General features: G+C 37.1%; 2 protein-coding genes across 6 annotated transcripts in view; one reads left to right on the top strand and one right to left on the bottom strand.

Annotated features, from left to right (window-relative positions):
* Nucleotides 1-26866, bottom strand: part of RluA-2 (RluA pseudouridine synthase 2) — a 29660-nt gene extending 2794 nt beyond the window's left edge. Inside the window, exon 1 of the mRNA XM_089848244.1 lies at nucleotides 26537-26866. Coding sequence (XP_089704370.1) covers nucleotides 26537-26603 — 67 coding nt within the window. The 5' untranslated portion in view covers nucleotides 26604-26866. The remainder of the gene's footprint in view (nucleotides 1-26536) is intronic.
* On the top strand, nucleotides 5-26137 carry pnut (septin 7-like protein pnut). Of its 5 annotated transcripts, none has more exons than XM_089848234.1 (12): nucleotides 8-147; nucleotides 1204-1235; nucleotides 14336-14675; nucleotides 14786-14892; nucleotides 14979-15079; nucleotides 15163-15415; nucleotides 15537-15629; nucleotides 16036-16132; nucleotides 16249-16411; nucleotides 18596-18731; nucleotides 19773-19936; nucleotides 22883-26137. In XM_089848234.1, the coding sequence occupies exons 1-12, from the start codon at nucleotides 135-137 to the stop codon at nucleotides 22932-22934; spliced, it is 1551 nt and encodes a 516-aa protein (XP_089704360.1). In that variant the 5' UTR covers nucleotides 8-134; the 3' UTR covers nucleotides 22935-26137. The 5 variants fall into 5 exon arrangements, with proteins under 5 accessions (XP_089704363.1, XP_089704360.1, XP_089704361.1 ...); XM_089848235.1 differs by having other exon boundaries at nucleotides 1204-1236; nucleotides 14343-14675; XM_089848237.1 differs by lacking the exon at nucleotides 1204-1235 and having other exon boundaries at nucleotides 5-147; nucleotides 14343-14675.
* Nucleotides 26867-27434: the final 568 nt, after the last annotated feature.

Here is a 27434-nt window from a genome sequence, read left to right as displayed (position 1 = left end):
CGTTGGTCACCCTCCCCCCCCATTTGTGACCCCCAAAGGTGACAGTTGAGTAATTTTCTGGGAGGCGATTGACGGGAAGTGAACAAGGGCGGGTAACGTAACGGTAGTTCCCGCGTTCAAGAAAATTCATTGAAATGCAAGAAAGAGGTTTGTAGTAATTTCTTTATAATAATTTAACTGGGTTTGTTACGCGTAAATTTCAAATGAATATTGTTAATTTGTAATTGATTAAATCATTCGATCGCTTTTCTTTACGGGATTTAAACTGTCATCTTAGATAGAAATAGAATGCGGAAACGTTTGTCAAGTTTTAAGCCTTGGTCGAACGCATTAATGAATCACTAGTAGTGTTTTTTGTTATAATGGTTTAGTTCTTTGTTAAAGACCGCCTTAGGCCTTGCATCTGACTGGAATAAGCACTTAGAAATACTAGGCATAGTTAAATACCGGTGATATTGTAATTAAGTTAAAAGGGGGTAATTTATTCATAATTTTAGGTGTTGGTTTGAAAATTGATTGAACATTATCCAATTGGTATCTGATTGTGGTTTGGCAATTTTGTCAAAAGCAAGTATGCACAGTGGAATAGGGAATCACGTTCATAGGGATTCAATTTTTGAGTAGAACTGAGATAAAAATCAAATCTTACTCAGCAGACACTTTGCTGTCTTGCAACATTGGGGGAATGTCAAAAAACTCTTTTTAGTGAACCAGTTATTGAATATACCTAGATGGTTTTCACTGTTGGGGGCTTTATCTTCTTAAACTTCAGTGCAGTATTGTCAGGCCCTTTGGTCAAGAACAGAGTGATACTAAACTGCTAAGCTTTTCTCTTTGTAATCTCTTGACTCACCAATGGCCTGGCAACACTGGGGGAACAGCAAAACCCCCTTTAGTTTAAACTATCTATAGGAATTACTGAGCTTCTATCTATGACCCTGTGAGTTTGAGATGGCGCTACTATACCATATTCTTTCAGTTTCCGTTTTCAGTCTTATAACCCTATACTAACATTATTTGAAATCTAACCTTAGCCACTCAATTAAAGCTACTTTGAAAGTTAGTAACAGGTCATCCAGTATAATATAACATTTTGGCTTGGTTAAGTTTCATTAGGGATCACTGTATCTCTTTTTGAATTTGCCTTTTGTACATTTTTCCCCCAATTGCTTATTTCCAATATCTCCTATTTCTATTTTCTAGATTTTCCAAGTTATTCTTCCACAAGGAGATACGGTAAGAGAATACATATCTTTATACTTTTTGGAACTCGCTGTCTTCATTCTGGTCTCTTTATCTGTCTACGTTCAAATAACCGTACTGTTCTTTCATATATTAAAATGGATACTAGCCTTCCATAAAGATCATCCAGGATTGCCACAAATTAATTTCTAAAGGGTTTCATTAGGGAAAAACATGGAAAAGTCGGGGGAACAGAGGTGTATTCTTAATATTTTGTGGCAACCCTGAAATAATTGGAAGTTAATATCCGTTTTTATCAAATTCAGTATCTACTGTATTTACTGTGGTGATTCCTTCAGTAGCTCTGTGTTTGTCTATGTAACTGTTTTAATGACTGTTGAAAGACGTGATGCATTTCCATTTGTTTGGATCTAGTGGCAGGGTTCATAACAAATCTGGGAAACTTGGAAATGTCAGGGAAATAAATAGTTGATTTATAGTTCAGGGTTCGTACGGAACCTGGAAAACCTGGAAAAGTCAGAGATTTGGAAAATAGGGGAAAAAGTCAGGGATTTGGAAAATAGGGGAAAAAGTCAGGGATTTAAAAAAGAATTTCCTAAAAAGTCAGGGATATGTCAGGGATTTTGTTTGGTATGTCAAAACCATGCTTCGAGCATTGAGCCAGGTGTAAAAAGGCGGCTCTGGTAAATACCTTAAAATGGTCAGGGATAACCTGGAAAAGTCAGGGATTTTCAATGTAGAAATTTTGTACGAACCCTGTAGTTGCTCCTACTATGAGTAACCAATCCTGTGGTTATTACTCTTGTAATCGCGCGCTCTCGTTGATACCCGAAATCACACGACTACGTAGTTTTACAAGAAACCACTTTCAGAGTTACTAGGTGACCTTGCACCTTTAAATATATGGGGGGGGGGAAACGTGGAATTGTCAAGGAAATAGGTTTTCCAAATGTTGTATGAACCCTGAATGGGCAAATATTGTTTTGAAACGTCATGGCATAGTGATGGGGAACAAATTTAAGTAGGATATTCATAAATTCCGTGCCTTTCTCTCCAATTTAATATTCCACAAACGTTTTAAATTTGATAAATATTGGTCATTGATTTGATTAATATTTTGTTGTCTAGCTCAAAATTTACATATTGTTTTTTTTTTACTATTTTACGCTTATTAAACACAAAGGTCTAGTGTCATCTCCAATAACTGTGTTGACGATCATCGGTGGTTAGATAACCTATGATTAAAGGCAAATACTGGGTATTCCAAAAAGGGCTAATCATGTGACCAAGTACATGCAGTGGGATGGTTCTATGGGAAATTGTCAATTTTGAGTCTAAAATGTTCTATACTTCTATGACCAAGTTTGTTCCCATAATTTTAAGGAAGAAATTGGAATACATAGCTAATTGAATTAATTAAGGGGTCATACGTAAAACTCTTAATGTTCTTGCGCATAGACTCATTCCACTACGGTCCTATAATTACCACCCTTTGTACCCAGTATGATGTTAACAAAATGTCGACTAAAGCTTAATTCTTTAACGGTCTTAATGTTTTAATTTTTAACAAAATTGAAATTTCTTTTCCACGCATACCGAAGGCGGTAAAGTATTTCGTTTTAAATATTTATATATATATATACATTTTGGAATTTGAGACTTTCCCTTCAAAAGTTACTTAGTTAGAAGCGGCCTGAATTGTATTGATAACCCATATCTGTATTTGTCACTATAGCGACACTTCCTTTGAAAAACAAAAAACAAAAAAATCTAGACTAAAATGATTCCTCACGCTGGAATTTTATTTTATTAAAGTCCTAATGCAACAAAGTTTAAAGAACTCTTTCAGTAGAACACCAACCCTATTTAAATTACTAAGAAATTTACAGAGTTCTTCAAAATACCCCAATAAATTTAATCCGTAATTTATTGAGTAATATTTATTTGACAACACCACATCAAGAAGTGATATCTAGTTTATTAGGGAGAAGGTATAAATTCGCCACATTTATAATCTAGCTTTATCTCCAGTCCAAACGTAGGTCCGGAGTTAATCCCCGCCTCTAAATTACAAGCAGCATCTCATTGGTTCTTGAAAACTCACGTCATCGCGACGCGAACGACGAAAATTACGTATTTTCCGACTGAGGAGAGGCGAAATAGCCCGGCCTCCTTTTACGCCAACCCCCTTGTATTTTGAAAGGGGGACTGGGACTATGGCGCGCGAATTACTTGGGCATCTTATACCTTCTCCCTAATAAACTAGATATCACTTCTTGACCACATAATTTAATAAACCGTGTGATTATAGGAATTAATTCCTCTCCCCCCCACCACCTTCATTTTAATTAATGTAATTATTTTATGGTTGAATATGTACTTTAAGTTCTCCTAATGAGTTGTAAAAAGTGTTATTTCAATGTAAAGGTTTTTGGGGGGTTTTTTTTGGGTAGTAGAATCCGTTAGTGTAGGAACCGTAACACTTGAACTAACCCCCCTTAGACCTAGATGGAATGCGTATTTACTAACAATGAGGCCTCTTTAGTGAAACCATCTTAAGTAGAGGTCAAAAGTATTAAAAGAAACTGCGGCGTGCAAAATGCCTTGCCCATATTATTAATACAGTTAAAATCATTTAGCGGCTTGGATTTCTATCGTAAAGATTACCAACGCGCTTGAGATTATATTTTTCGTATTTTGTTTATGTCAACGAAAAATTGTTGTTGTGAAAAATATTTCAAGCTTCGTTGTTAACCCTCGCAATTGCAGTATTTAATTCCAATTGCAACGTTATAATTAAGATTACTGACAGTTGGTTTTTCTTTTCTGATTCTTTTACATGTGTTTTTTTACACGACTTCAATACGCAACATGGATTTATTTGATGTCGCAGTGAGTACAATGTTTTAATTATTTTTTACGTGTGTTGTATTAGCGGTAAGATGTTCAGGGTTGTTGTACAAGTCTTTTAAGGGTGGGAGATTGGTCGATAACAAATGTTTCAACCCTGTATCATAAGTTTATTAGATAATGTTCCATAAGTATGACACCTACCTATATACTTCGTAATGCTAGGATTAGACTTACAACTGAGAGCTAGTTCGTGGTGAACGACGGAAGCGAGAATTGCATGTCTACACTCGGGGTGTTAATTTTGCAGGACTTCCATCTAGTCTTATTTAGTCTGCATTATTAAGCATTTGACAGCGCCTCACCAGGCGTACCTCTCTTTACCTTGAATTTATGACCTACGTCATTCACTTCATGACAAGCTCCAGTTTCTAAGTTACCAGTGACAAACTTATGCAACATATCCTATGAACTTATGTTTGTATAAATAGAGCTATCTCAGAAGTCTTAGTGTGACGTCACCCTTGCTATATGCCCATAGAACCAAAGCGGTACCAAACATGGCCGCCCACTGCCAAAGCTAAACCCGTGACGTTTTACCTAGGCACTGACGTCACAACTGAGATAGCAAGGTTTTATTACACTATGAGGTCCAATAATAACCCTTTTTGAAACACCCTGTATAATAATAAATAGACGAAATAGGCTAGAATGCGATGTAAAAACGTATAAAAGACGGAAAATTCATAGGGTTTTTTTTTTTTTTTTTAAATCCGTGAATCTTAATTTGATTATTTCAGTTTTTAGTAATGGTCAAACTGAATTAGTAACTGGTTTTCCTAAGTTTTGTTTTATTTCTTGTTTTCGAATCGAGTATAAATTTCCGTTTACGGTAGTGAAGGAATTTTATATTTCGTATGGTCGTAGTCGGTTGGAAGAGTTGCACCTGCTAGGGTTTTGAAATTGCTTTGAAAGCATTAAACTCATTCGTGAATCGGTCATTCACGATTTCCAATTATTCATACATACGTACGTACTTACACTAGCGCTATTATTTTGTGGCATGATGTATGTTACAATCTCTCTCAACTTGATAACCCTGCCCTTAGGCGATCATGATTTGACGCCTTTTTAAGTCTTAGGGAACTAAGTCTACAAATAGGGCTTTAAATACTATTGTAACTAGGAATACATACACCTACTAGGAATCATTTTGTAGATATATTCCTTTAAGGTGTCTAGGTGCTGATTTGAGCTGCTCAAGCCCAGCCCACAAAATTCGCGTAGAAATAAGAGTGGGAGGTAATGGTGGTACCAGTGATATTTTAGAAGTAGGAATGGAGGACGGTTAGTATTTACTGTAGTCCCAGTATAGAGCCCCTCCCTCCAACACGTAACGAAAATTTTAAATTATCTTACTGGCTCGCTTAAACTACGTTTTGATGACGTTGCTGACGGGGTTGGCGAAAAATAGTGGCGTAATTCCTTTTTTACCTCTGTCGCTATGACCCGTCTCTTTTTTCATACCCCTCCGTCCCGTGGAAGGGGGTCCGGGACTTTGACGCGCGCCCACATTACTCTGTTCTCCATTCCTACTTCTAAAATTAAATCTATCCCTGGTGGTACAAAAGTATTACATCCAAGGTTTATTATGGTTTCGTGCCAGCTTGTTATTCACTTTAATCGTAGCGTTACATCATAAAACGCTTGCGTTCTTTGTATCAACTTCAATTGATTTGGGAAGCACCTTATCATTGTTTGTATCAAAAACTATTCGTAGCTTTGTGGAAAGGGGCGTGGCACTAGTCCCCTGGGTGCGTGTTAGATTCACGGGCGTGTAATTAATTTTCAGGGTCAGGAAGAAAGAATGGCTTCGTTCCACATGAAACGTGCTTAAATTTCGAAAAGAGTACATAGGCATACAATCTTCGTAAAATAAACCCCGATTCGTTTTGTGTAATGAGGATTTGGGTGACTTACAGGACTAACTCAGTGTGTGTTTGAAAAATTGGAATAGGGTTAAGATTCGATATCCGGGTATGTGGACAATCAATATGTTAGATAGGGTTTCAAAGTTACCACCAGTCCACCAAATTTTGTTCGTATTGTTTGAAGTCATGTCTGTAGTCTTCGTTGTCCGACATACCCTATCTGTTCTGTCTGAATATAACTGTAGCGATTTTTGTTAGTCTCCGTAAAACTATTAGTTAAATAGGCGTTGTGTTAACTAACTAGCTACAAGTTAAATGCCCGGAAACTCGCGTGAATTTCACTATTGGGTTGAGCGAGAAAAATATTATAAAATGTTGTCTAGGGGTTTTGCGTGTAGTAAAAGGTTCCGAATTGAGTTGCCAATTAACCATAATATTTAATACCGACAAATAACATAAAACAATGCAAGCGCAACAAATAATATTAAGCGCGTAAAACTTCCATGGAAGAAACCATTTAAAATAAAAATATTCACGCGCTTCAATCCAAATAAGGATTTTAAATTTTTAACTATAAAATTACTGATTGTTAATTATTAATCCAACCAAGGATTTTACATTCCCTCCAAGTAAGGATGGTAACTAAGAGTGTTGAGTGCTAGTAAGAACTCTTCAGAGTACGGGTTGATTGTAAGGTCCAAGTAAGGACAGATAAGGACTAACGGTTTGACTCTTTAGAGTATCATTACTATAAGGACTTAACCCAAGTAAGGATTAAGACACGCACTCAACAAATAATTATCCCAAAAGGGAATTAATTCATTAACTCATTTGAGTTAACGTAAATAGTTTAAAATAATAAACATAAATATTTATAACGATACATTTCCTGGGATGAGTCCTTTCTGTTGAAAGGTTAGGGAGCGTTCGAGGCTGAATTGCCACCAGAGTTCCACAGTATCCATGACGTCTTCGTAAAGAGTGCATATTGGGCGGCGCGTGGTCTCGTTTTGGGCTTATAGCCTCTTTTATAATTTTTGGGCCATAGCCTCTTTTCGCGTGTTGGACCAACTGTTTAGACAGTTTCCTTTCTTTTTAAGTACTTAAAAGGTGCATCCCTTTTTCTCAGGAACCGAGTCGTATCGAGAGCAGTTTAAGGTAACTCAAAAATATCAAGTCTATATCTATTTTTAACGCGTGCTGGGTTTTTTATCATACCCGTGTTGTATGGGCCAAAGATGGCACGGATAACATTCGAGGGGGACGTATTTTCTTGGGTAACGTGGTACCCAACGTAACTGGTCTCGTGGTGAACGCGGTATCCATGATTGGATGTGTTGGCTACCTGACCTCACCACTGCTGACCCATTCACCCCTTTTAAATTAGTGACGCGCACTTTGGTACCGCACACAGAAACTGTCAAAAGTTATTAATGACATCCGCGACAGTAACACAAAATATATACAGTAACAACCTGGTTATTTGTCAAATATAATAAATGACCATTCGTGGCCACTAAACGCAGAAATACAAAATATATACAGTAAAAGCGTAGTTAACAATCTTAAAGTTTGGTTCGACAATTGGCAACTCATTTCTCAAAAGGGATTAGATGCTAAAAATGGGGAAGGTTTGGTTTTGTAAAATTCTATTTGAAAGGGGTTCGCAAGATCGGAGACCCAGACAAGGTCCAGGCCCGCCGTCTCCATGTAGAATAAAGCCGTGCTTCAGATCATAGAGATAAAGGTCGCTAAATGTGTATGGCGGCGACTACATGTCAAGCGGGTCATCCCCGCTCAGTACACAAGTAAAAGCTTAGTTATCGAGCATGGATCCAAGTACCTGAAAACTTGGCGACCCATATGTCATGTTTGACAGCTGAAGCGCGGGAACAATTTCAAAACTTAGAATTTCTTATATTTTCTCAAAATAATTATATACTCGACTATTTTTATATAGTTTAACAAAATAACGTTACAGTACAAGGTGCTCAATAGACCACCAGGAACTTTTTCGTGACGTCACACCCTCCTATCTCTTGCCTCGGTTTTGGTCTCCATATTGGAAGTCGTCGACTCTGACCAATTTTGTCGTCCCGTCTCCGTAGCTCCTCCCCTCTCAGTACCATTATTTGTTCCCCCCCCCCCCCGAATTTTGAAAAAAAAAGGTCAATAGAGAGCTTTCAGATGGGTACATCACGCCCTCCCAAGTCTTACCGCTGTTCTGGTTGCCATATTGGGTGGTCTCAGCTTCATTCCTGCTTTCAACCCACCAATATGGCAGCGTAAATTATGTCACGAGACTCGACTCCTCCTCCAACTGAAAGCTATCAATAGACAGAGACAGTGCGCGGACGAGTGTTGCCAGTCCTTTGTGACGTGTGCAATTCAACGACGCAATCTACAACAGATACTGTAAAGCTTGAAAGTATTCTGTTCGATTCAGTAATAATCATTCATTTCGAAACCTGAAAGCGCACCTTTTACGATCACTAATCTTGAATATTTGGGATCAAGGCTAGTGACCGGTTAAAATGGTCATAGATTTCGTTTTTTCTTTTCTTTCTTTATAAAACACACATTTTTATCCGAATCGAATCATAATTTAAGCGTTCGACGATCGAGGCAGATGTAAGATGGAAAATTTCTCCAAATTATACTTTTGAAAAGGGGAAGAATACAACGCACACCCTAACCTAAGCTCGCGCCATCCCCCCTCCACCCCTTCCCCCGCTGATCTGGCTAGCTCTTAAGGTCATGACCCCGGGAAGTTTCCGTGATTCACGAGCAACGTTAATTAAAAATTTCCGAATGGGTTCCGTAAACTTCTCATAAGGGTTTCTTTATTTTTCTTCTATCTTTTCTCAAATAAACGATTTAAATGGATAATGAAATGAGACATGTTTGTATAAAACAACAAAATTTGCACGAGAGGCATTTTTTGTTGTTGTTGTCAGGGATAGATTTAATTTTAGAAGTAGGAATGGAGAACGGTTAGTATTTACTTCAGTCCGACTCATAGCCCAGTATAGAGCCCCTCCCTCCAACACGTAATAACGAAAAGTTTAAATTATCTTATTGGCTCACTTAAACTACGTTTTGATGTCGTTGCTGACGGGGACGGCGAAAAATGTGACGTAATTCCTTTTCACCTCTGTCGCTATGACCCGCCTCTTCTTTCATACCCCCCATCCGGTGGAAGGGGGTCCGGGACTTTGACTTGCGCCCAGATTTCTCTGTTCTCCATTCCTACTTCTAAAATTAAATCTATCCCTGTTGTGGTTTTTTGTGGTAAAACACGTCATAGACACTTTCGAAGTTCGAGGGGGTGGGGTTGGTGTGTTGACCACCTGTTTTAATTGATTGGGTAGGTGGACAACGGACTTAAAGCAAAAGGACCTTGGTCTATTATCATTATATGTTAAATTATGAAATTGAACGCTAATAATTCATACAATTTGAAAGAAGATTTTGTTTGTTTATAATTCATTACCCCTTTAGGTCATTACGAGAAAAAAAAAAAGAGTTAGAGTTAGAATTAAAAGGAGGGGGGGGTGAAATAAGGGGATGAAGATGGAGGTAGGGTTTTAGGGTTAGCAAGGACCCAAATCCATTGTTTGTAATAATTGGAATCTTTGCGATAAAATAAAAGTTGAAATATATTTTCGACGGGGCCAGACGTTAATTTGCGAGCGCGCTGACAGAATTTCATTATGCCAATGAGAACCTACTACTATTATAAGGTATACTTTTCTTTTCCTTGTTTTAAATTAGATAGAATGTGACGTCGCTTTTTTAATTAGCAGCTAGGCTTGTAGTGAGAGAAGGCTAACAAAAATGGCGTGCTATATTTGATTAACTAATACTTTAAAATATGGGTTTTGAAAGTCTGCGAATTTTTAATATACGGGGGTGTCCATTCCAAATAGGGTGGGAATTATTGGAGCGAGACGTAGTGGGGGATAGTTCTATGGGTGCAATAATTTTTGAGTCTAAAATGTTCTGTGACCAGTCGTCGATTTTGCCCCTTAATGGACGCACCCCCTTGCCTACCTATGACCCCTGCTTTATTTAATTAGCAATCACGACCTTTCAGTTTCTTAATTGCATTTAATTAAGGGGGTCATCAATAAAACGCTCTTGTGTTCCATACCACTGTCTGTACTAAGGGCCCATAATTACCCTCCCTTTAATGGAACACCCTGTATGTTTAAAACTCCATAGTACCACACTCATTTTTAAACCCACATCGTTAAAATACGTTCTGGCTTTTCTATTAAAAATTACTTAATTTCAAAAGTCTTAAATCCAGCCTTTCACATAAAGTTTAAAAGAAGATAGCAGTCATAAATTATTATTAATTCTTTGCGTCTGGGTAATTTAAATTAAAAATGTTATACAGTTTTATTAAGTTTAATCGTTTAAATTAATTTGCATGCTTTAAATTTAATCGAGGTTAATTCTAACGGGTCTCCCCCAATTTAACTGAAACTTACTGGCTGTTTTTGATTGACGTACGTACGTACCATCCCACGTCTTTGTACGTACAAGAGATTCTTTGAACGCTAGCAGATGTTTAGTCTTACTCTTTTTAGATGATGTGAAGAATACACGAGGCTTATTGATAGAACGTTGTTGTTTGACTTGCAAAGCTCGCTTTTCGAACGTTTCTAAATCTAGTTGGGTTTTGGTTTCGTGGAGATTTTGACCGACTTGACTGCGCCCGCCGTTACTGTGACATGATGTACATTGTTTGCCATTGCGTACAATTCGTCTATCATTCATAAGTAACGTGATAACATTAAGTATGTAATCCCATCTATGTAAGACCGACTGACTGACAATAAATCAATGTGTAGTCCAAGCCCCTTTGCGTAGAAGATTGAAAATTTGCAGGGACGTTACACTTAAGTACAGGGTTCGTACGAAACCTGGAAAACTCAGGGATTTGGAAAATGGGGGATAAAGTTAGGGATTTAAAAGGGTTTTTCTTATAAAGTCAGGAATTTCTCGTTTGGTATATCAAACCATGATTGCTTCGAGTAATGTTAAATAAGGACCAAGCGTGACCATGAAGTGGACTCTGGTAAACACTTAAAATGGTCCCAGATATTGGGAAAATTTACTCGGGGATTAGCTGGAAAAGTCAGGGATTTTCAATGCAAAAACTTCGTCTGAACCCTGTCTGTAGTTGGCGCGTACTAAGAAAGATTTTCCCATAATCCTTCCGTTATTATCATCTTGAATGAAATGGCAACTAGAACAGAACCTTGTTTATGGTATAAAGTTGATTGCTACTCGTCAACCGATTTCACTAATATTTAGAACAAAGTTTCCCTAGCTAGTCTAAAATCATGTTTTGCTTGGAAATGAAGGAATTTCAATGTCATATTTATTGTTGGTTATGTTACTTATGCGATATCGTGGTATTATGTAGTCAATCAATCCGAGTTCCGTCATACTGGGGAGACCTTTACCTGTAATAGCTAACCATGGCTAATGACAATTTTCAAGGAAGTGCCCACCGAAATAGAGTTTGTCTTTTTCTTCGTACATAAAAATATTCAAGTAACTAAGGCCCCGAGGAGAGATTGGGAATATGGTATATCAAGGTCATTCCTAAAGAATTGCAAAGATCGAAGCCTCATTAGCTCCAACTTTTAATTAGCGGAACACTAACTTTAATTATCATATTTGCATCAGTTAATTTAAAGAAAGAAAGAAAATTCTTATGGGGGGTTATTAATTTTAGCATGATCACTGGTTTGTCTTGTAAATGACATGTATGGGCGACGTAAATTATCCTTAAATCTGTGCCCCAAAAACGGAAGCTAGTCTTCTTTCAGGAAGTGTCTTTTGTTTGAAATGCTTTCGTGATAGGGGTTAATAGGCGGCGGTCAGGCTCCACGAAACATATCTCTCTAAGATATCCCATCATACCTTTCAAACACCCCTCCCTCCCCACGTGCGGGGGGAGGCAGTGTTCTTACGTTCGCGTGCCATAATTCCGCGCCTTTTTTCTTTATAAAAGCTCAAAGGGAGAATGAAATGGTAGACCAATAATTGTTTATCGATCTATGTTGATAAAATAATACCAATTTAGGTATAAAAAATAAGCTATTATTTTTATTAAAGTTTTTTAAGGGTCAAAGGTGACGCGCTGTTAATTACGAAAGTCGCACGTCTCGCGTGATGTTTCGGTCGCTAATTGGTTAGTTTTCTATGGCTTAATTAATTACTGGCAACACTGAAGCGCATGCGGTTAAAGTCAAGAACGTGGGAGGAAATTTCTCCTTCCACTTTAGTGCACACTATTAAGTTTTGTTTATGATTTTGATGTTACGTTCAGTTTATAAATATCTATCTAGCCATTTAATTCTCCCTTTAACTTAGATGGGGGAATGGCAAAACAGTTCATAGAGGGGTGCATCTTTTATGATAAAACAGAGCTTGGTTTTAGCTGGATCATATGCTCGCCTCTTTGGTCAAACTACGGTGGTACTTCGCGCCCAAACATAATTCCCGCCAATTTACGCGATATATTGTAACCGAGAGATAAGTTAACTTAGTTTTTGTTGTTGAGGGTGTCGCAACGGAGAAGAGTTTTCAATTTTATTAAAAGACTCGACCGTGTACATCATTGGTGGTGATTAAAAGCTTGTCGGTTTAAAAAAAATACTATTTTGACGCGTAAACAACAATCTACCCCTCCCCATTTCTTCGACAACGTGTTTATAAAGAGATAGTCGCCAAGAATTATTAGAAAATGCGTGCAGATGGTTTGATACCCTTTTTTTAGCAATTGAAAACTACCTAGTCTTCCTTGACTTGCAAATATCACAAATCAAATTCAAAATATCCATATGATAAATAGCATCTTAACCACGATATGATCTCGCCTTAAACTACTATCTCTTTAATAAACATAAGTAACCCCATTTTTTTTCTACTAAATCTCCCCAGTCAGCCACATCCCCGTGAACTTTTTTTGGTTCTTGTAAAAAGTGAGGGTGGCTGGCCTCTTGTTAAATAAGAACGATTGACACACCGACCGCCGAAAGGGACAGGCGTTAGGATATCTAAAGCCTCCTCGGCAATGTACCGTACCCCCCTAACGCAATCCCGGTCCTCGGGAACCCTCGTTTCTGTCGAAGCTAAACAGTTACCAGTTGTTTATCCGGGCCGGAAATCCACAACGGCAACGCGTACGACCGTCTATACCCCCGTTAAATCGTCATCATCTGGTTCGGTTGGAATGACTCCAAAGACTGTTGGCTACGTTACGGGCTACGATACGGTGACGTCCTATTCCACGTCTTTGCATCCCGCGACGCTCTCCAGTTCCACGCGATACCCGACTTCGTCCAATCTACGTAAGGATTATTCTCCATTGCGAAGTAATCCAACGTCGCCCATGTCCGCCAACGCTGTTGGTCTCGGTGGAGCGGCATCGCCGAGTTACGGTGGCAGTGGTAGTGGTAACACGGGTCCTCCGTCCGGTTATCGGTATGCCAGTGTTGACCGTTTGACGCAAAGGTCCAAAATTTACGATACTGGGCATCTTACCCCCGGGACGTCGCAACAACCGGGGGCTATCGCTAGTTTATCAACAAGCGCGGTTGATTTGCATAATCATTTGGCTGCGGTGAGTAATGTATGTACGACCATCGTATTATTGCGGTTTATTTATTGCCAAATGCTAATTACTTCTCTATGAACTACGGTGTCTGTAATTCCTAAAGATTCCTCTAAGTTTGAAACTCCCATTTGAAGTCATACAATTTTGTAGATTTCGCGAGGTTGACGTTTGAAGCGTAGTATTACTTTCAAGTGATTAGTTGGTAGTCCTTATAATCTGGTTCAAAATCTCGTCTCCACACACTCGAAATGGGAATTGTAATACTTTTATCCATCACCGCTTAAGTATCTAACGGGTTTAGACTTATTAATGGTTAAAGCGTTTGGAGAAACCTAGTATATGTCGTGTCGATCTTGTTTGCGTTTTGTCAGTTTTTCTCATTTGCGGGACGGCACTCTTCCTTGACACGCTACGTTTGGTCGCTTTTTTTCCTATGAGACAAATTAGAATAAATATGGCCTCCATATGTTCTTCTCACCCGTCACATAATTGATAAATTCTTTAGTCTCATCCTCTCAATCCCAGTTACGATGAAAAACTAATAGCCTTAAGGAGTACGATGTAGTTTTGATTATGAATGTCGAGGGTATTAAAGATAGTAGTTAAATCGTAGTTTGAAGTCTTATATCACTTAATAACGTGTTAATGGTTGTTATTATTATTAGTTTTATTTGAAAATTAAATTTCTTTTTTGCTTTTCTATTCATTTTAGCTCTCAGCTAAAAGAGAACTATTCTTTCGAAACGATGGTAGTTCAGCGGCTACGGCAAACGGAACCGCAGTAACGTCATCGGTAACTGGTGGTACTCCCAACACGGCGTCGGCTTTGAGTGGCGCGGCACTGGCGTCCACGTTGAAAGATGGCCTATATGGCCGCGACAAAGACCCCAGTGCGAGGGATCGAGATAAAGATGGTGGAACTTCGACGGCGTTAGCGCTTTCCACTGGTGCCAGTAAAGAAATGGAGGGATACGTAGGGTTTGCCAATTTACCAAACCAAGTATACAGAAAGGCCGTCAAGAAAGGTTTCGAGTTCACATTAATGGTTGTTGGTAAGTACCACGTAAATGTCCTTTAATGTCATTAGAGCACGGTAGAAAGCCGCCTTACATTGTAAATGTTAAACGTATACAATGTAACGTCGTTAACATTATTTTCATAGGCGAGTCAGGATTGGGCAAATCCACATTAATTAATTCCATGTTCCTGACGGACGTATATTCCTCAGAGTACCCAGGACCGTCACTAAGGATAAAAAAGACTGTACAGGTTAGCAAACATTTTAACGGGATGTTAGGGTTGTTTAGGTATGGTTAGTGTAAGACTCTAAAGTCTCGTTTTTCGGTACACTTCAGGTTGAGGCCAATAATGTTATTTTAAAAGAGGGAGGAGTTAATTTAACATTAACAATAGTTGATACACCCGGCTTTGGCGATGCCGTTGATAATTCTGAATGGTAAGCTCGAGAGATTTGGTGTGTGTCTAACGCCATCGAGCTTTGGTTATAATTATATTTGGTTAATCCTTGCGCGTGCGTAGCTGGGCCCCCATTACCAACTACATCGAGTCAAAGTATGAAGAATATTTAAACGCGGAGTCTCGAGTATACCGCTCGACAAACGCCGATTCTAGGGTCCATTGCTGTCTCTATTTCTTCGCGCCGACGTGTCACGGCTTGAAGCCCATAGATATTGAATTCATGAAGCGTTTACACGACAAAGTTAACATCATTCCTATAATAGCCAAAGCCGATACCATGACCCCCGAAGAATGCTCCATGTTCAAAAGAACAGTAAGTAAAAGACAATTCCTACTATCTTTCACAGGGGGGAATTGTTTGGGGAGCCAGCCAGCCATAGCCACAAAGTAAAGTGCTCATCGTGTAATATTCTTAAAATATTAACGTATTCCAGATTCTTAGTGAAATTGCTCAAAACAAAATCAAGATTTACGAATTTCCCGATTGCGATGACGAGGAGGAGAACAAACAACAAAAGATCTTGAAAGTAAGTTGGTTGTACCAAGCAGCGATATCTAGTTTACTAGGGAGAAGGTATAAGATGCCTTAGTATTCGCGCGCCATAGTCCCAGTCCCCCTTTCAAAATACAAGGGGGGGGGACGTAAAAGGAGGCCGGGATATTTCGCTACACTCTCCTCAGTCGGAAAATACGCAATTTTCTTCATTCGCGTCTTCGCGCTGACGTGAGTTTTCAAGAACCAATGAGATGATTGCTGGTTGTAATTTAGAGGCGGGGATTAACTCCGGATCTACTATACGTTTGAACTGGAGATAAAGCTAGAAATGTGGCGAATTTATACACCTTCTCCCTAGTAAACTAGATATCGCTTCTTGGTTGTACCTTGAAACGGGTTTTTAACATTTACGCTTGAAACGCGGCGCGCGTTTTTAGGAGAGAGTTCCCTTTGCTGTCGTTGGTAGCAACACGGTAATTGAAGTAAATGGCAAGAAAGTTCGAGGGCGGAAATATCCTTGGGGTGTCGCTGAAGGTAAGCTAGTTTGAAATCGCATTGTGAAACGGATAACCGCGTTGTATTTCGTCGATATCGGCCGTGGTGTTTAGTGATAGGCATATACTTTAAGAAAAAAATATTATTATTCATAGTGGAAAACATGGAACACTGCGATTTCATCGCGCTAAGAAACATGATAATCAGGACGCACATGCAAGACCTGAAGGATGTAACTAATAATGTGCATTACGAAAATTTCCGTTGCCGAAAGCTAGCGGGTGTCGGAGAGGGGAAACAAGCCAAATTATCCAATAAGTAAGTCCAGAATCAATTTCGATATATTTTCTTCTTTCGTAGCCAGTATCATTGTTTAATCATAGCACCATCCGCGAACGTTTTCCTTGTATAGAGTAATTTCTTTCCCATATACGGCAACGTCATAACCCTCTATCTCTTACCTTAGTGATATCCCCCCTCCCCTTCCCTTCGGGGGGGGGGGGGCAAATAGTATTCTCTAGTACAAAGTTGCCCCTAACGTAGGGGATACACAGTTCACTCCCCCTCTCAACCGAAATTACTCTATAGAACAATGTCCAATCAAAGCGTAGCTTTACACTTTAATTCTAGTTAAATGTTAGGGCAAGAAGTTATATCTAGTTTACTAGGGAGAAGGTATAAATTCGCCAGATTTCCAGCTTTATCTCCAGTCCAAACGTAGCCTGTCCGGAGTTAATCCCCGTCTCTAAATTACAACCAGCATCTCATTGGTTCTTGAAAACTCACGTCAGCGCGACGACGCGAGTGACGAAAATTACAGTCATATTTTCCGACTGAGGAGAGGCGAAATAGCCCGGCCTCCTTTTACGCCCCCCCCCCTTGTATTTTGAAAGGGGGACTGGGACTATGGCTCGCGAATACAAAGGCATCTTATACCTTCTCTCTGAGATACTGATATAACTTCTTGGTTAGGGTATAGAAATGATTTCTAACCAGTAATCGCGCTCGCTGACCTTGATATACTAGAAGAGAACCCCTCGCGGAATATTTTTATTGGAGCTGATTCAACCATTTCACGTTTTGATTGGGTTATGTTATGTTGGTATCGTAATTATCACGCGTGATGACTGATGAACAAAAAATGGGGGATGGGATTTGAAAATACAACGATGAATTTTTACACTTTTTTGAAATCTTTTCAATACTAAACCACTAATACATTAATTTAAAAAAAAAATGAAGCATGGTTGATTTATTTATTTATTTTTTTGAGTTCCACAGAATGTCTCAATTCATAATCAATTTAATTTAATTTAATTTAATTTGAGCACGATATTTTATTTATTTATTTCATTTGATTTCTGCACCAACGGCCAATCAATCAATCAATCAATCTTATCTATTGAAATTAAGGAGAAATTAAAATAATTTTTCGTTCGTTGTTGCCTCAGCCATAATCGTTGCGCTCGCTCTTGGTTAATAATTTTGATGGTTTAATTTCTTATCAGTGTTTGCCCTCAGAGGACAGTGAACACCTATATGGTGTTCTGGTAAGTTTTAACACTTTAACACTAACGACTTCTATGTCTGAGGCATGAGTTCATTCGATTCGAGTCAAAGTCTTCTTCTTTAGACGGGAAACCCATTCATTTATAATTATTTCTAAGCGTGCGTCTCAAATTTGGTTTTTAAGGATATGATTATGAATCTTCCACCGATGTGTATTTGCCTGAAGCGCACGTAGAATAGCTACGTTTATATTTGAATTATTTTGTGACACTTGCATTATTTGTTTTTCAATTTTGTAGATGGTATATTATATACGCAATTATTTACGACAAACAAACTAAAAAATATTCTGGTTTGATTACGTTACGTGTATTGGTTGTACAGTTTTTAAAGTTTGGAAGTATTTGTAGGTTATAGACTTTGGTTTTACAAGCAAGACATGACCCGGGTTCTTTTTTTTTTTTGGAATTATCCTTTTCCTTGTACAGAGTATAGTTCGTGCAAAAAAAAAATTAAATATACAAACAAGGTGCTTGTTAATTAAATTACTGGCCGCTTTAATACGATATTGTTGCGATGGTGTCAATTTTTGCAGTGATATATATATATATTTATTTGTTTAATGAAATTCTTCGAAAGCTGGGGTCTTATTTATCTAGGAGTGATCCTTGTAAAGCCATACGTGGCCCTGTATAAGGGAAAGTCATAAGAAATAGTCAGGGGAACCAATAAAAGTCGGGTTATTTGAATCACAACACCATATCCCAACTTGCTTGGAGCTCCCCGAATACCAAATGTCACTGTATGTTTGTTTGGCAGTCGCTGGGTTTAATATCTTCACTGACAAAGAAGTCAGAAAATTATAGCGCTTCAATTATAAATCCAATTTTTATTAAGACTAATTAATAATTGCGGTATCTCCTAGATAATAAGATCGTGGTTGATTTTAATTGCGCTCTTTATTAAATGCGAGAGTTTCGTTGTTTGCCTTAGGAATCCCTTAGCGCAAATGGAGGAGGAGAAAAAGGAGCATGAGAATAAGATGAAGAGAATGGAACAAGAAATGGAGCAAGTCTTTGAAATGAAAGTCAGAGAAAAGATGCAGAAATTAAAAGATTCCGAAGCAGACGTAAGTATAACAAACCCCTATGTACATCTTATTGCGCCTTATGCCGTCTTTAATTCAACCTGGCTTCCTATAATCTTAAAATGGTGCCGAAACCCGGGATTCAATTTATAATCTTAAAATGGTGCCGAAACCCGGGATTTAATTTATAATCTTAAAATGGTGCCGAAACCCGGGATTTAATTTATAATCTTAAAATGGTGCCGAAACCCGGGATTTAATTTATAATCTTAAAATGGTGCCGAAACCCGGGATTTAATTGATAATCTTAAAATGGTGCCGAAACCCGGGATTTAATTGATAATCTTAAAATGGTGCCGAAACCCGGGATTTAATTGATAATCTTAAAATGGTGCCGAAACCCGGGATTTAATTGATAATCTTAAAATGGGGCCGAAACCCGGGATTTAATTTATAATCTTAAAATGGTGGCGAAACCCGGGATTTAATTTATAATCTTAAAATGGTGCCGAAACCCGGGATTTAATTTATAATCTTAAAATGGTGCCGAAACCCGGGATTTAATTGATAATCTTAAAATGGTGCCGAAACCCGGGATTTAATTGATAATCTTAAAATGGGGCCGAAACCCGGGATTTAATTTATAATCTTAAAATGGTGGCGAAACCCGGGATTTAATTTATAATCTTAAAATGGTGCCGAAACCCGGGATTTAATTTATAATCTTAAAATGGTGCCGAAACCCGGGATTTAATTGATAATCTTAAAATGGTGCCGAAACCCGGGATTTAATTGATAATCTTAAAATGGTGCCGAAACCCGGGATTTAATTGATAATCTTAAAATGGTGCCGAAACCCGGGATTTAATTGATAATCTTAAAATGGTGCCGAAACCCCCTTATCCAATTAATAATTATAAAATGGTGCCGAAATCCTGGATATTCGCGATAAAACCCCTATCTGTAACATAGAAATAAATCTTCCTTAAGGAATTTAGCATCGTTGCAATGGAAAACTATAATTTTGCCCATGGATTCGCTAATTGAAATGATTTTAACAATAGTTATGGTTTTTTTGTTTAGTTACAAAGACGCCATGAGCAAATGAAGAAAAGCTTGGAACAACAAAGGCAAGAGTTAGATGATAAAAGGAAAGCCTTTGAGAAAGAAAAAATGGCCTTCGATCTTGCCAACAAGGACATCGAAGACGCTCTAAGGCGGATGTCGCTAGACACCAACTCCAAAGAGTAAGTAAACCCATTTCATTTCAGCCAGCTCATTCATTACAGACAAGTTTCTTAAAAATTCACTTTCCTTAACGTGAATTTTTAGCGAAACTTGTCCATTAAAGGGAACATAATTTAGTAATTGTAGACCCCTAAAGAATTGTGGATAACGCAAAAAGTAACTGAACCCCGTCTTAGAACTTTAGTTTATATTCCCTTTACAATATACATACGCCTATAGACTTTGTTTGATTTTTGGGTAATTCAAAGTTAAATTATGTTCGATTATGTCTATATTTGAGATCCAAAGAAATCACGGGACATATTTGGGAAAAACATTAAATTACCAATTCAAAGTCTGGGAACTTTATGCTGACATAACGCGGTAATAGATATGGGGAGTCAATCAATCTCCAGCGTTGTTGTAAATATCTAATTTACATGGATTTGGGGCATGCAACAAAGTCTATATGTGGGGAATACACATACTCATAATGGCATAGTGTTGGTCTGTGGTCGCTGAGTGGAAGCTTTTGATGTTTTTCATCATTAACCCAGCCCTGAAGTATGTTTTGATAACTTAATCGCTATTTTAGTTTAGTGAGGTTAATTTCATTATAAACACGTAATACCATAAATATGAGTTCCCGGAATACTGGCATTGGGGAATACGATTGTATTTTCTACTTTAGGTTAACACTTCCGTCAACAAGCGGCACTATTCGTAGATTAAAATCGCAAACGGCGCCGACACAATGCCGCCAACAGTAGTGATAAACGCATTTGTTATTATGATAACCCAACTGCCATGAATGTATTCGATTTAACCATGAATATATATTTATTCCTACACACCCGTTATTCCCGATGCGGCTTGCAAGGCTTAGGTAGCCTCAAAAATTACTTACAAAGTAATTTTTAAGGGCTTGTACAAACATCGCGCATCCACTGCATGCGAAACGTTTTAGTCGGGTGTAGGCATCCTTTATGAACCGCCCTCTAAGCCTTGTCAGCGACATCGCGAATAAGGTGGTACAACTTTTCATCGTGACAGGTTTGAAAAGCAGAGCTCTCTAAATTATATTTCGTCGTTAAGTTTTCATGTAAATTATGTGTAAACAATTTACACACACAAGTGCCTTTTTAATTAATTATAGCTTGGGCAAATTAAAAATAAACTAACTTAAATTATGGGCTTAAAATATGGTATGATTGATTTTGCGCCTGCGCGGTAACGACGTACCTCCCCCTTTTGCATGAATTGAAGACTTCCTATGTCCAAATTCCGATATCTTTTAACTGTAACTTTAGATGTAATTAAAATAATCTAATCTATCTTCCATTTATCTAACATTTATCCTTTCTAATTAACTTTGTATTGAGAATACTTCTGTTCATTGTACAAATGTTGCATGATTTCAATTTAATAAAAAACAAAACTGCCATTCTTAATTTGATATCCAGTTTCCTCTTAATGCTAGAGAACAGTCCGCGCTTTGGCATGTTAATTTTCCCACTAACGTATCTCTGTTATCTTCTTTTTTTAAAAGAAAAGCGCAAAGACTGTTGAATTCCAAATCCTCCGATACTTTACGGACAAAACTACTTTACTCTATTTCGTGTTGTATGTTTCATTCCAACAAATGAATTCCATACTTTATAAAACTTTTCCAAGGTACATACATCTACGCTAATTATTCGTTACTAAATTACGCTTCACTAACACGCATTTTTACTTGCTACGTGGTATCAAAGAAATACTGGTTAAGACGGGAATACATACAGCTATTAGGAATCATTGCGTAGTCATTTTCTTAACCAGGGTTCGTACGGAACCTGGATAACCTGGATAAGTCAGGGATACGGAAAATAGGGGAATAAGTCAGGGATTTAAAACATTTTCCTAAAAAGTCAGGGATATGTCAGGGATTTTGTTTGGTATATCAAACCATGCTTCGAGCAATGCTTAATATGATCCAGGTGTGATGAAGTGGGCTCTAGTAAACACCTTAAAATGGTCAGGGATATTGCCAAAATTTGGTCAGGGATAACCTGGAGAAGTCGGGGATTTTCAATGTAAAATTTCGTACGAACCCTGACCTAGGCGGATTTTGTGTGTGGGGAATCACGTGAGGCGTGACGCGTAGTAAGTTCTCAAGCCCGGCCCACCAAACTTGCAAAAAAATTTAAAATGGGAGATATGGGATCACAATGATTCCTAGTAGCTGTATTTATTCCTGGCTAAGGTAATAATGTTGGACTGGTTCTGAGTCAGTGCGAGTAAGGCATATTGTCAAATAGGTATTGATAAATCTCAGCGTGTGGTCCTCTGCTGATAAGCCATTGGTAAAGCTCAGCGTGGGGTAGATAACAATCTTGGTGAATGTATGTAGATATAAAAGGGGCGTATTTCATTGGCGACTGGAGCGCAGGACGTTTTAGCTAGCTACGTGTGGTTTTTATTTTTTGTACAGGGTAATAGAAAAAGGGTTATTTATAGGACTGTGGCGCTGTTGTATGTCCAGTACCGTGGGGCACCCTTATGTGTGAACAATGGAGTGTTTTAGGGATGACCCCTTTCAGTCAATTTTGAGTCGAAAATGTACGTGGGACACCCTTATGTGTGAACAATGGAGTGATTTTAGGGATGACCCCTTTCATTCATTTAAGGGGTCCGCGCTCCGACCGCCAAAATGAATACTCTTCTTGCTTAAAGCATTGGGTACTTTGGGTTCTGCACTATCACACGGGTGGTTTCGACATGCAAGAGGGTCTCTATTGCATGTTGCGATACTAAGACACTGCCTAAGCGCGAGCACACACAGGCCATCTTATGCCAGTTAATTATTTTATTTGAATACTAGGATGGTGGTTTTAATTTTTAAACAGTAAACTCACGTATTATTAATAACGCTTTACATATAATTGTTTCGTATATTTTGCGTCAATGTTAATTTGCATTTTCAGGCAATTGGATGGAAAGGAGAAGAAGAAAGAAAAGAAAAAGGGCTTATTTTAGTCAATTAATTAATAAAAAAAAAACTGCGCAATTAAATAAATAATTAAAACTTTTCATCTTAAAAAAAAACATGCGAGAGTAAATAAGATTAATTAAACCTTCAAAACGCGTTGAAATTAATTAAATCTCTCTGCTGAAACCTTTCTTTTTCATCTAAGGAGAGAACCAACATTTTTTTCTTTCATTCCAATTAAATAATGTTTCCAAAGGACTTTTTCCAATTAAGCTTAAAAAAAAACAAGAAACAAACTGCGTATTTTCAAAGATAAAAATAACAAATTCGAAAATGGAAATGATGGATTGATTTAGTACAAGTTCCCCCCCCCCTCCCGTATTACGGTAGTTCCTCAGTATTGAAATGAACTGAACTATATATAACCCTTTATAAAAAAAACATTCAATTGTAAATCTTAATTAATTACACCATAACCAACGTAAATATAATATTTTAATTAATATAGTTTTAATTTGAAAAAAAAAGAAAATCTTCCAGAAACTTTATACATTAAAATTATTATTATCAAAAACTCACCAAAGGTTTATTGTTAATTATAATTACTTAATTGAAAACTCAGGGGCTTGCTGTTACTTCATTTCTATTAGAAGATCGTAATTAACAGCAATTACTAATCAGAGACATTTATCTAAAATGTCTTTGGAGAGCATTTATTTTTAATTTCCATATAAACTTCGTTACCAGAGCTACTTTTTTGAGATAACCTTTAACCTTAGGTATTTTTGTTTAGCGGTTCTTCCAAGCAAGTTTATAACTGTAAAATATGTTCGTAAAACATTTGGTTGGTGAGTTTTTGGTAAATTATATTTTAATCCTTAGTTGTTTTTCTTAGTTTAATTAAACTGTTTTATTTTCTTTTGTTTTTATACTAATTAAGATTGTGCAAAATTAAATTTAATTACTTTTTATTTTCTTGATTTTTATACTAATAAAGCTTCGCGCTCTTTTTCTAAGTAATTCTCACGAAAAATATCGCGTTTTGTTGACAATAGATTAAGAGAAAGTCGCTTCGTTTAAAAGCCATAAAAATTGGGTGAAAAATTTTGAATGTAATTGAGATAAAAGCATAGATTATATAATTAGGACCCCCTAACTAGATTCTCTTTCCCCAAATTTTGTTGTGTCCTCTTTGAGCTTTCGAAGGAACTTGAATCTCGGAATTGTCTACAAAAAACGATGATATTTTTTGGAATTTTTAAAAGTTGTTTTTTGTTCTTTTTTTTACTTTTAAATTATATAAATAAAATTAATTATTAAATTAATGAGAAAAAATTGTCGCTTTTCAAGACTTTTCGCATTAAAATGAAAAAAAAAATAAAATAAATTTCTGCAACGCGAAAGAAAGATATAAAATTGCAAATGCGAAATTGATTTTGAACGTGCTTTTTTATAATAATAATAATATTAATAATCCATGTGTAATATAAGGCGCTAAAAAATGTTTTTTAAGTTATTTTATATTTGTATCATGATTGAGATATTGAAGAATCTGTATTATGTGTTGTAACGACAAACAAAACAAAAAAACAACGTAGTGTATTGTATTTGATTATATGCACAAGTATTTAAAACATAAATTGATATCCAGATTTCAAATTGGATTAATTAATCCCCTCACAAAATCCATTTTCTAGGCTTTAATTTATCGGGCTCAAGGCATTTTATTTTTGACCCTATTTAAGGTGTTGAAAAAAAAATTAAGAAATAGCGCGACTGTTTATGGCTTGCTGGCTATTTTTTATTCTTTCGAACAGTTCAGTTTTTTTTCAAATCTGATCGCCTGTGAAATTTACCCACTTGGTGCTGCACTTCCGTTTATCAGCTTGGTGCTGTAACATTTTTACGAAAACCTAGCATAGTGTAGCATTTCGACCAGAGCATCGATAATTTTCAAGCTATACCATTTTAATTAGATCATTGATCAGCTTGATGCTGAAGTAACTTTACTCTAGTCAAGAAGTGATATCTAGTTTATTAGGGAGAAGGTAGGTGCCTAAGTATTCGCGCGCCATAGTCCCAGTCCCCCTTTCAAAATGCAGGGGGGGGGGCGTAAAAGGAGGCCGGGCTATTTCGCTTCACTCTCCCCAGTCGGAAAATACGTAATTTTCGTCATTCGCGTCGTGCTGACCTGACTTTTCAAGAACCAATTAGATGCTGGTTTTAATTTAGAGCGGGGATTAACTCCGGACCTACTATACGTTTGGACTGGAGATAAAGCTGGAAATGTGGCGAATTTATACTTTCTCCCGAATAAACTAGATATCACTTCTTGCTCTAGTTAAAGCAGCTATCACTTTTGTGCTATGACATTTTAGTAAAGCGTCAATTATCATCGTACAGTCGCATTGTCTCAAGACACCTGAGGACACGGATTAAATTTTTGCGTTAGGCTATCACAGAGCGAACTATAAATTTTAATGAGTGCAATATTTATCTTGATTGTATCTCCTATTGGGCCCTTAAAACGACTATAATATCACTTCATAAAATAAAACCCAATCTTTTATTTTATTGATTTTTGATTTTCAATTTTATAAATGAAAATTTAATATCTATAAGTGTGCCATATCAAAAACGAACGTTAAAACTTTGGCTTACATTACAAATTACAACCTTTACGCTGCCAGTACTTCACGCTTAAAGAGCTACGTCTAGTCATTTTGATTTAGACTTAAATAAAATAAAATGACGCTAGGCACTTAATTGTTTTTATTTTTAATTGCACGAGTGCCAAAGCTCTATGAGATTACAGTAAACAATCGTAAACTAGATAGAACTTTGTTAATTGATACTACAGTGAATTATTTAAAAGATTAAATAATGAGGATCGTAAGTAAAAATAATTTATAGAATAAATATGATATCTTAAGAATTAAGGTAAAAGAAAAATTAAGTTAATTCTATTCATTACGAACCTCGTCATTTAAAAGAATTTCAAAGTTTTTCGGTGCTGCCTGAAATGTTTTTTATAGCTCTACTCGCTTACATGAAAATTGCCTTAGATTTTTGAATCCTTTTACTCACTTAAATAAAACCATCAGGAATTGATAAAATAAGTGTTCACCCCCACCCCCGAAACAAACAAACAATAAATAAACGAAGAAAACAAATGAGTTTTTGTAATGTTCACTTTGTACAAAACAAAACAAAAAATAAAACATGGCATCGTAGTTAATATAAAACAAAATCTTCGTCAGAAAATAACTAACGACAGTGGGTGATAAGTAAATATTACCATTAGGGAGAGGGCAAACCCATTCTTGCTACGTCATAGGCTTATTTATATCTCTTGCCTCGATTCTATCCCCTTAACGAGGGAATTTCAGTATCGCGCCTACAAACGCTCCCCTAGGTAGAGGTATAAAATGACGTCGGATGTTCTTTCCCTCCCTGACAAACGCCCTCTCCCTATTGCCATCGTGAATGCATACATCTAATAGGAATCGTAAACAAAACCCGCTTAGTAATTAACATGGGATAAAAGGATACACAATGATTCCTATTCGCTGTATGTATTCATAATAACATGCAGTTTGATTTTAAAGCCAGTAAAAGTTTAGAAAGATTTAAGTTTAATATTTCTTACCATTTAGGAGTTTTCTTGCTACAAACAAAATGATCTTCTTTACACAAATCACAGAACAAGAACACATAATTTACGCGCACTTTGTTTTAATGAACTCTGTAATAAAACTTTACCGTAACTGTAAGGGAACCATAAGTAAGAATGACACAGTGAAATGACAGAATGGAGGTGTGTTTACGATAATGAAAGAGTCACACGTGTTGCTATTATGTTACTTATGGGGACCGGATTTCAAGCCGAAGTTCTAAACACTCAATTCGCGACGGTAGGAAATGGTCTTTCACTTTCGACTGAAGATTGGGATCTGTGGTTCCTCTCAGAAGGGTTTGGGCCAGTTGATGGGGGAGGAAATAGATAAAGATTTCCAGGAACTCAAATTGACACTATGTCATTACGAGGTGAAAATGGGGGTCAAAGTAGAATGAAGGTCGCCTCGCCTTCTCGAGCTTTTGTTAAACATTCTTTTCAGTTGGGATTTATGGGGAATTTTTGGTGTATTGTCGCTTGAAAGTTCTTTTAAAAGCATAAGTTGTTATCTTTTCAACGGAATTTTAAAGGTAAAGGGGGCACACTCTTAGTAAAAATTTCATAGATTTTTTTTTGCATATAATTAAAAAGGTTGAATGGTTATAAAGAGAAAAGGATGGATGCGTATGGTAGTAATTTGTGTTATATTACTTACTTTTACATTGGTTATTTGTCCACAAAATCAATCAGTAGAACATTGGTAATGGTTAAAATAGTAATTTATGAATAAGCAAAAAAATCTGAAAGAAAAGCGGGAAACCACAATGAACTTTCGAAAAACGCGCCTTCTTGGTCTTGTGTACGTATTCGCGTGATTGAGTGGGCTATGCTTTAACAGAGGACATATTCAACCAATCAGAACGAATTTCAA

The sequence above is a fragment of the Phalangium opilio genome, unplaced genomic scaffold (assembly GCF_054372755.1).
Source record: "Phalangium opilio isolate 3A_F unplaced genomic scaffold, DU_Popi_V2 ptg000082l_1, whole genome shotgun sequence".
NCBI classification, from domain to species: Eukaryota; Metazoa; Arthropoda; class Arachnida; order Opiliones; family Phalangiidae; genus Phalangium; species Phalangium opilio.
This window is presented reverse-complemented; position numbering and strand designations above follow the sequence as displayed.